Source organism: Gekko japonicus, unplaced genomic scaffold (assembly GCF_001447785.1).
Source record: "Gekko japonicus isolate JY-2015 unplaced genomic scaffold, Gekko_japonicus_V1.1 scaffold1855, whole genome shotgun sequence".
NCBI lineage: Eukaryota > Metazoa > Chordata > Lepidosauria > Squamata > Gekkonidae > Gekko > Gekko japonicus.
Window position 1 is genome coordinate 181475 of NW_015176508.1, and position 8268 is coordinate 189742.

The 8268-nt window shown below is 46.7% G+C and overlaps 1 protein-coding gene across 1 annotated transcript in view; it reads right to left on the reverse strand.

Moving 5' to 3' along the window:
- Positions 1-1856: 1856 nt before the first annotated feature.
- The window catches only part of SLC6A19 (solute carrier family 6 (neutral amino acid transporter), member 19), a 31526-nt gene continuing 25114 nt past the window's right edge, over positions 1857-8268 (reverse strand). The window contains exons 10-12 of the mRNA XM_015427342.1: positions 5989-6148; positions 3678-3840; positions 1857-2066 (exon numbers count right to left, since the gene is read on the reverse strand). Coding sequence (XP_015282828.1) covers positions 1857-2066; positions 3678-3840; positions 5989-6148 — 533 coding nt within the window. The remainder of the gene's footprint in view (positions 2067-3677; positions 3841-5988; positions 6149-8268) is intronic.

Sequence of the window (8268 nt, forward strand, 5' to 3'; positions counted from 1 at the left end):
AATGTTCAGTGCAAAGAAATAACAGCAATAAAACAACATCGGGGTAAATCTAGAGTCTGTAGAAGTAACTTGGCACTCTTCCCCTGTTAATGAGTTGTTACCAAGTAAACAGTTTTGAAATAAGTGTGAAACGAATGGAAATGGCTTTCCTCACTTTCTCGCAGTGCTTGGAGTTAAATATAACTTAATTATGTACCAATAAGGCTACTTCTGCAGTCTCTGGAGCGCAGAATTGTTGGATCAGTAACATTCCCACCAGGCCAAAGATTCTCAACCAGGCTTTCTAGGTCCACTGGAGACGCTGGATGTTCAAAATGTATATCTCATGGGTCTGAATGTGTTTATTTTGTGAAGGTAGGATGGACTGAGCAACACAGAGTGAACCAAGGTTCCCCTCGTGGGGGAGCAAAGGTTTTGAAACCAGAGTCGGCCCCCTCCCCCGTCTTCCTCCACAAACCCATACTGACTCTCCTGTTTATTTTTTATTGGTGCACTGTGAGGACTAGCGTTAAGACAGCATGTGAGCGGCATCTCCTTGCCATGCAGAAGGTCCCAGGAAGCAGGTGACGTGAAGGCTCTCTGTCCCACGGTGGCGTGAAGCACAAGTTACAGTGACATGTGTGACTATAGATCCAGTTGGTCGGCCGTGTTGGCCTGAAGCAGCAGAACAAATTAAGACCAACAAAAGTTTATTCAAGGTATGAGCTTCTGTGTGTCCGTATTGCACACGAAAGCTCTTACCTTGAATAAACGTTTGTTGGTCTCAGTTTCACCATGAGCCAGTGAACAGAACTAGATTACAAAAGATGTATGTAAGAACTCTTCTGAATGCATGTGAAACTGAATAAAATTGATTTGATTCTACTTTGGGCATGCGTTGAATCTGCCCAGAAGGCGTTGATTCAGCGTCAGACGGAACAGTGAAAAGGATTGCGTTTTCCCACTCCTTGCCGTTTTTGAGAACAAAGAAAGCGGAAGAGAGTTGTAAAACTCAGAAATCTTCCCGCCTCTGTGAGGAGGAAATTACTGTTAATTAGCCAGTCAGGGATGCATTGGGATGCCTAAAGATATATGGCAGTTCTACTTAGCTACAGTTAAATGCTGACTGGGGCAGCACAGTGCCCCCACGGGACTCTAAATGTGTGACTATCCTAACCATGATGAACACCATCCAGATTATTCCACAGCTGGCACATGCCGCTCTGACAGGGGCGGAGGGAGCCTGCAGCACCTGGAGCGCACTGCAGCATCTCCATCCCCCCTTTGGCAGAACGTATTGGCGCTGAGAGGACATGCGGAAATTCCCACAACGGGGAGGGGGAAGTAAAACAGTGGGTGCTTGTCTGCTAGGAATATAATTTGTTTTAATCGTATTTTAACTGAAAACAGAATTGAGTGTATTTTGGGCAACACAGTGGCACGCACCGAAGGGGGAACAAACCAGTATGACCAGAGGGCATATCAGCACATCAACAGCAACATGAACTGCCTGCCGATCTCGCAACGGCCAAAGAGACATTCCAGAGGGGCAGCCAAGCTTGTTGGTTAACAGAGAAAAAGCCAGTTGTGTCTCGTGACACCTTGAAAACATGGTTTCTTGGCTCACAAGCTTTCAAGGGGTCTCTAGTGCATAAAAGCTTCTGTCCCAGCAAACAGGGTAGGCTTTCGGGAGCTGCAAAACTCTCGCTGTTTTTGTTTTACTTGCTAAATGCACTTGTGTCCCTTCTGGGACTTACACGCGTTCACTCAGAAGTGAGTTCCCTTCTGCTCCCAGACTTTGTTGCAGACAGGGAGACTTCCATTTCCCTGTCCCTTGGTCACACAACCCTTTTCCTGTCCCTTCCCAAGAGGTCTCGTTAGCACTTATTCTTCAGTTCCCCATTGATGGATGCTTCCGAGACAGCATTGACCAGGTCCTGCCGGTCATCTCGCTTCTTCACGCAGCTTTGGATGCCTTTGTAGATAGCAAATCCAGGGATCATCAGACTTGGCACACCTGCCACAAGGACAATGATGGCATAAACCCAGCCAGGGTACGGCGTCTGCTTTGACTTAGGGAACAGCTCCTGGATTCAGCACCCTGGAGGAGCCGGGAAGAAGCCAGAAGCCAAAGGGATCTAAACATTAAATGCCAACGGAGCAGCCATTTCTCAACTTGCTTCTATTAAAATCAGTAGAGACACCAATGCAATCCTGTGCAGAGTTACTCCACTCTAAGCCCATTGAAATCAATGCTCTCACACTGGAATAGCTTTGCATAGGATTGGACTGATGGACAAGTTTCCATAAAAGTCAGCTTGCTTGCCCGTGTATGACCTTCCTCAACAATGCACAGATGCTCTCTTTTGGTAGGTATGCTCAGCTCAGGTAAGGCATCAGAGGGGCTCAGCAAATCTGGCCAGGGAGTCTCATGAATGGAGGTGCGCATTGACACCTGCCCCAGAATCCCTCAGGATCCCTTTGTAAACAAGTTGAGGTGGGAAATATTCCCTGGAGGTCGAACGTCTGAATCCCCCGCCTTGCATCCAGCCACACTGCTCAGCCTAGCGGAAAGTCTTCCCCCAGCCAAAATGCTTTCCTCCATCCTGGTTGCCTTCCCACTGGAGGACGTCTCCTTAGGCTGGAAGGAGGCTTCCAGGCTAGCTGAGCAGACTGGCAGGATGAACACACATCTAATAGAGGGATCGTGCACATATTTCGAGGATTGGGAAATATATACAGCAAAGCTAAAGAACGATGCAGTTCTCACCAGGTAACGTTATTTGTTAAGTCGCTCGCTTAACAAAGCAGTCGGAGAGTGATTCAGCAAGAACACAACTTTATTCTTCCACTCGAACACCAACTCCAACACGGATCAACATCTGATAGCCAGAACAGCCTTTACATTGCAGCTGTCCTGCTTTTAAACATTCCCGTCTTGGAATTTATAGCACTTTATTATTATTAATAGTATGTTATTGGTTGTGATTTTGCGATTTTACTGGATTTTATTGAATTTTATGTATGGCTCATGCCTCTGTAAGCCGCCCTGAGCCCGCTTGCGGGGTAGGGCGGGGTAGAAATACTTGAATAAATAAATATAAATATAAATAAATGTAGCCACACCCACTGTACAAGTACCAACCAATAAGGTTGTTCACATAAGGACCAATCACGGATGTTCCCGCTCAGGGAGCTTGCTTGAAAGTGATTGGTTAGGTGCTTCCTGGGCTAGTAACACGATTGGATGGATTTGGATCCTAGCCCAGGACGAAGCTTTACATTACACTTCAATTAGATGTTTCACAACATATCATGCATTCAAGGCAGCTTTGAATACACTACATTATTTAAGTGAAGGGAGTACAGCTAAAAACTTCCTTAAATTTCCATTCCTTAAATTTCCATTCCAAGAGACGACCTGTTCTCCAACAGGAAGACATGGGGGGCACCATCTGTATCTGCCACACAGGGTGCAGGTGACCCGACTCCCGTCACCTCTATCCTCATGGATAACATTTTGGGCCACTTAAATATTGAGAGCCCCAACAAAAGCTCTAGCAAGCGCCCCCCCCTCCATGCCCCCCAAAAGTGTTTCAGTGGCAGACTGGACAGGAAAAGGCTTTACCAGCCAAGTACGAGGGAGGGAAAGTTAACAAAGCGATCTGGAGCACGCTTTTCTGACCCCCTTTACTTACATATGTTGGGTCCCAAACGATGTATTCCAATTTTTCATTCACTTTCACCACAAAATAAAAGAAGAAGATAACCAGCATGATGAGGGGGCTGATGACTCTCCAGGTGGCCTGCCAGAAAATGTTGGGCTTGTGTCCAATCATGAACTTAATATCATCGTTAAATCTGGTAACAAGGAGAAAGAAAAGTCAGGGTTCATGCCATGAACAGATCTGAGGCTGGTTCGCATGGATGTATTATTCATCTCATGACGACTGCAGCATCATGGGACGACTGCCCTGTGTCAATGGGCCATCACAACCCCACGCACAGAACTTTCCTATCCCCCTGACATGGCCTCAAAGGCTTTCCAAGGGAGTCAGTTCTCACGTGCAGCTGTCAGTGCTCAAGTACAGACAACTCCAGCAACACGTGTAGTTTGGCCTTCGGCCACAATATTGCTAGACCAGCTTCCCTACCTACCCCTTCCCCCACGGCGAAACCTGTGGGTAGCCGCGAGGGACTTGCTCTGGATTGGGCTGCAGCCCTGGTGAAGAGATGCTGTCACGGATCCAGTTGCTGGATGTGACCACAGAGATCATAGAGGACGTTGTGGCCTCTCGGGGAAGCATGCCAAGGAGGGAGTCTGGAGAGACCCAGAGCAGAGTAGCCAGGAAGAGCAGGAAGAGGACTGCAAAGGGTAACCGCCGTAGATTAGAGACAGTCCCACCCATTATCAACAGGTAGGGTTTGTTGAGGCCCAGGTGCAGAAGCACCTGAGAATCACAAAGAGAAGAAGAAGAGAAGAAGAAGAGATTGGGTTTATACCCCATGGCCCTTCACTACCCAAAGGTGTCTCAGAGGGGCTTACAAACTCCTTTCCCTTCCCCTCCCCACAACAGACACCCTGTGAGGTCTGTGGGGCTGAGAGAGCTCTTGACACAAACTGCTCTTTTTCAAGGACAGCTGTGCCAGAGTTATGGCTTGCCCAAGGCCATCCAGCCAGGTGTAAGTGGAGGAGTGGGGAATCAAACCCAATTCTCCCAGATTAGAGTCCACGCACTACAACCACTACACAAAAAGGTCTGTCTTCACAGAACCGAAGATACGGTTCAATGATGGGCGTGCTGGTTGAGGGCCCAGATGATAAGCATGTAACACAAGAAATAGCAAGAATGAACTAACGTTTTTAATATATTCTAAGAAGACATTGTAAGTATAGACACATGGAGCCTGAAGTTATGAAATAAGGAGTTAGCCAGGAATGTGCACCTGTATCAAGCGGGACACTTGGCCACTGCGAGATGGTTTTAAAATCCGATCATTCTCTATGGTTTTCTGCCATTGCAACACACACACACAAGCACCATCCCCACCGCAGACATACGCTGAATTAAAAATATCTACGTCAGGAATAGGCAGAAGGCAGACTGTGCTCCGTTAACCTGTTTCCAGTGGGCCATTGCTCTAGGGGGCCACTGGTGCCCAGGAGCAAGCAGCGCCGAGTGCCAGAAACGCCACACAAGCCTCAGGGGCCACTTGGCCCAGACCCCTTATGAGCAGTGGCAGCCGGTGGCAGCCCACCCACTCTCTCCTCCTGCACTGCTCCCAGTTTGGGGGATGATGCAGTGGGTGGGCTCAGGCTGAGTAGCCCCATAGGGCTGGCTTGTAGCACATCAGGGCCTGCTTGGCTTGAGGTCATGGCCCCTCTGCACACTGCCTTGGTCAGGCTGCACCTGGAGTTCCGTGCACTTCAAAGGGATGAGGGGAAAACCGAGAGGGTGCAGAAGAGAGCGACGAGGATGATCAGGGGTCTGGAGACATGATCGCTCTCTTTAAATATTTGAAAGGCTGTCAGTTTGGAGGGCAAGGAGCTGATCCCGTTGGCAGCAGAGGACAGGACCCGAAGCGAGGGGTTTAAATTACATGCAGAAAGGTATCGGCTGGATATTAGGAAACACTTTTTCACGTTCAGAGTAGTTCCAAGGTGGAATCAGCTGCCTAGGGAGGTGGTGAGCTCCCCTTCTAGAAGAGGCTGGATGAATATTGGTCAGAGATGCTGTAGGCTGGTCCTGCATTGGGCGGGGGGTTGGACTAGAGGGTCTGGATGGCCCCCTTCCAACTCTGTGATTCTATGACTTGTTCCAGGGACATTTTCACTTCCTGGTCTGCCCCTGAGCACTCACCATGTACTTAAGCAACAGGACAAACGGACGGACAGACAGACAGATGTGATCTACTGTCAGCCCACCTCTGGTTTTTCTCCTGTGCACCACAACATGCATTAAGTAAGACACAAATGCTCCCAACTTGTGAGTAATTTCCATTTCTTACCTGTCTATCCCATATATGTAGACAACAGAAAACATCTCGCAGAAGGCGATTATCAGCAAAGGGATGGATCCGGCAAAATTATCAAACAGAGCAAGCCAGTAGTTCCCTGACCTCAGCACAAAAATGATGGCAACCAAAAAAGACACGATACAAATCAGACCTTAAAAAAAAAGAGAGAGAGAGAGAGCACTGCGTTATTTTCAGTAACATGTAAAGCAGAAACTACCTAGTCAGTAATGGTGGCAGTAGGTTAAAGACTTTGCATGCACTACTAGGCATGACTGATTGCCCTGTGCATAGAATTCCAAGACAATGACACTCAATAGAGGCTTTCCCGCCAGATCCATAACAAGTAATTCTCTGCCTGGAGCAGGCTCGGTGCTCCCCTCCCTGGGTAGGCTTGAGGTTTTGGGGGGGGAGCAGAGAAAGAAAGCAACTTCAACACCAAATGCGTCCTCAAAGCCACCCCTCCCCCCCACCGGCTGGCTCAAACAAGGCACTTTTCTCTTTAAATCCCCTCTGCAAGCCAAGCCAGCCGGCGTGGGGGCAGGAGGGGGCTTGGAGGACACATTCAAAGTCAAAGTTGTTTTCCTTCCACCTCTCCCTCCCTCCCTTTCTCTCTCTCTCTCTCTCCTTCCTTCCTTCCTTCTCTCTCTCTCCCCCCTCCCTCCCAGTCTACAGGTTAAAAGGCTCAGGGGCAATGTTCCCTCTAAGCTGAGTTAGTGTGAGCTAGCTCACTGTTCTTTAGCCTCCAGCTCACACGTTTTTGCCTTAACTCAGGAAGGAGGGCTCCAGAGCAAACTAATTTATGTAGTGGCCAAATCACTTGCTCACAACTTCAATGCCAGTAGCTCACAAAGTAGGATTTTTGCTCACAAGACTCCACAGCTTAGAGGGAACATTGCTCAGGGGAGGCATTTCTCTCTTTAAATCCGCTCTCCAAGCCAAGCCGGTCCAGCAGCGGGGGCAGGGGGGGCTCGGAGAACACATCTAAAGTTAAAGGCGCTCTCCAAGCCCACGCCCCACAGCCCCAGCTTGGAGAAGGCGCTTCTCTTCTCTTCATCCTCCCAGAGACCTTTAGGCTGGAGGGAGGACCAGTGAAGCACCACCACAGTGCCAGTCTGCTTGGCCCACTGACCGAAACAGAAGTGGTGCCGGCCGCAAAACTGCACCTGCAGACAGCCCCAATTCAGACTGGAGTCACACAAGAAGGTGGTTTAAACCTTTAGTCCCTGCTTGGTGTCACTAAATGAAACCAGACTCCCTGTGCGCTTATCATCACGGCTTCAATCAGCAACATCGAGCAGGGATCGGGGGGCGGGGGATGGATCCCCTCTTCACTGAGCCTCCATCCGAATCATAACTGTGCACGTAACTTACCTTTCACAGACAGTAGGAGAGCCATGATCTCTGCTGCATCTGTTTTGATCTATCACTTATTCTTGTCTACCACCTTAAAAACATGCTTGCTTCTGGGACAAGATATTACACAAGGCTGGATTCAGCCAGGTCTTTCACCCAATCTTATCTATCTATCTATCTATCTATCTATCTATCTATCTATCTATCTATCTATCTATCTATCTATCATCTAGCTAGCTATCTAATCTATTATCTATCTAATCTATCATCTATCTATCTATCTATCTATCATCTATCTATCTATCATCTATCTAATCTATCATCTATCATCTATCTATCTAATCTATCATCTATCTATCTATCATCTATATATCTATCTAATCTATCATCTATCTATCTATCTAATCTATCTATCTATCTATCTATCAATCATCTATCTATCTATCATCTATCTATCTATCTAATCTATCTATCTATCTTATCTATCATCTATCTTATCTATCTATCTATCATCTATCTATCATCTATCTATCTATCTTATCTATCTTATCTATCTATCTATCATCTATCTATCTATCTAATCTATCATCTATTTTATCTATCTATCTACCTATCTATCTATCATCTATCTATCTATCTATCTAATCTATCATCTATCTAATCTATCATCTATCATCTATCTATCATCTATCTATCTATCTATCTATCTAATCTATCATCTATCTAGCTAGCTAGCTAGCTATCTAATCTATCATCTATCTATCTATCATCTATCATCTATCTAATCTATCATCTATCTATCTATCTATCTATCATCTATCTATCATCTATCTATCTATCTAATCTATCATCTATCTATCTATCTATCATCTATCTATCTAATCTATCATCTATCTATCTATCTATCATCTATCTATC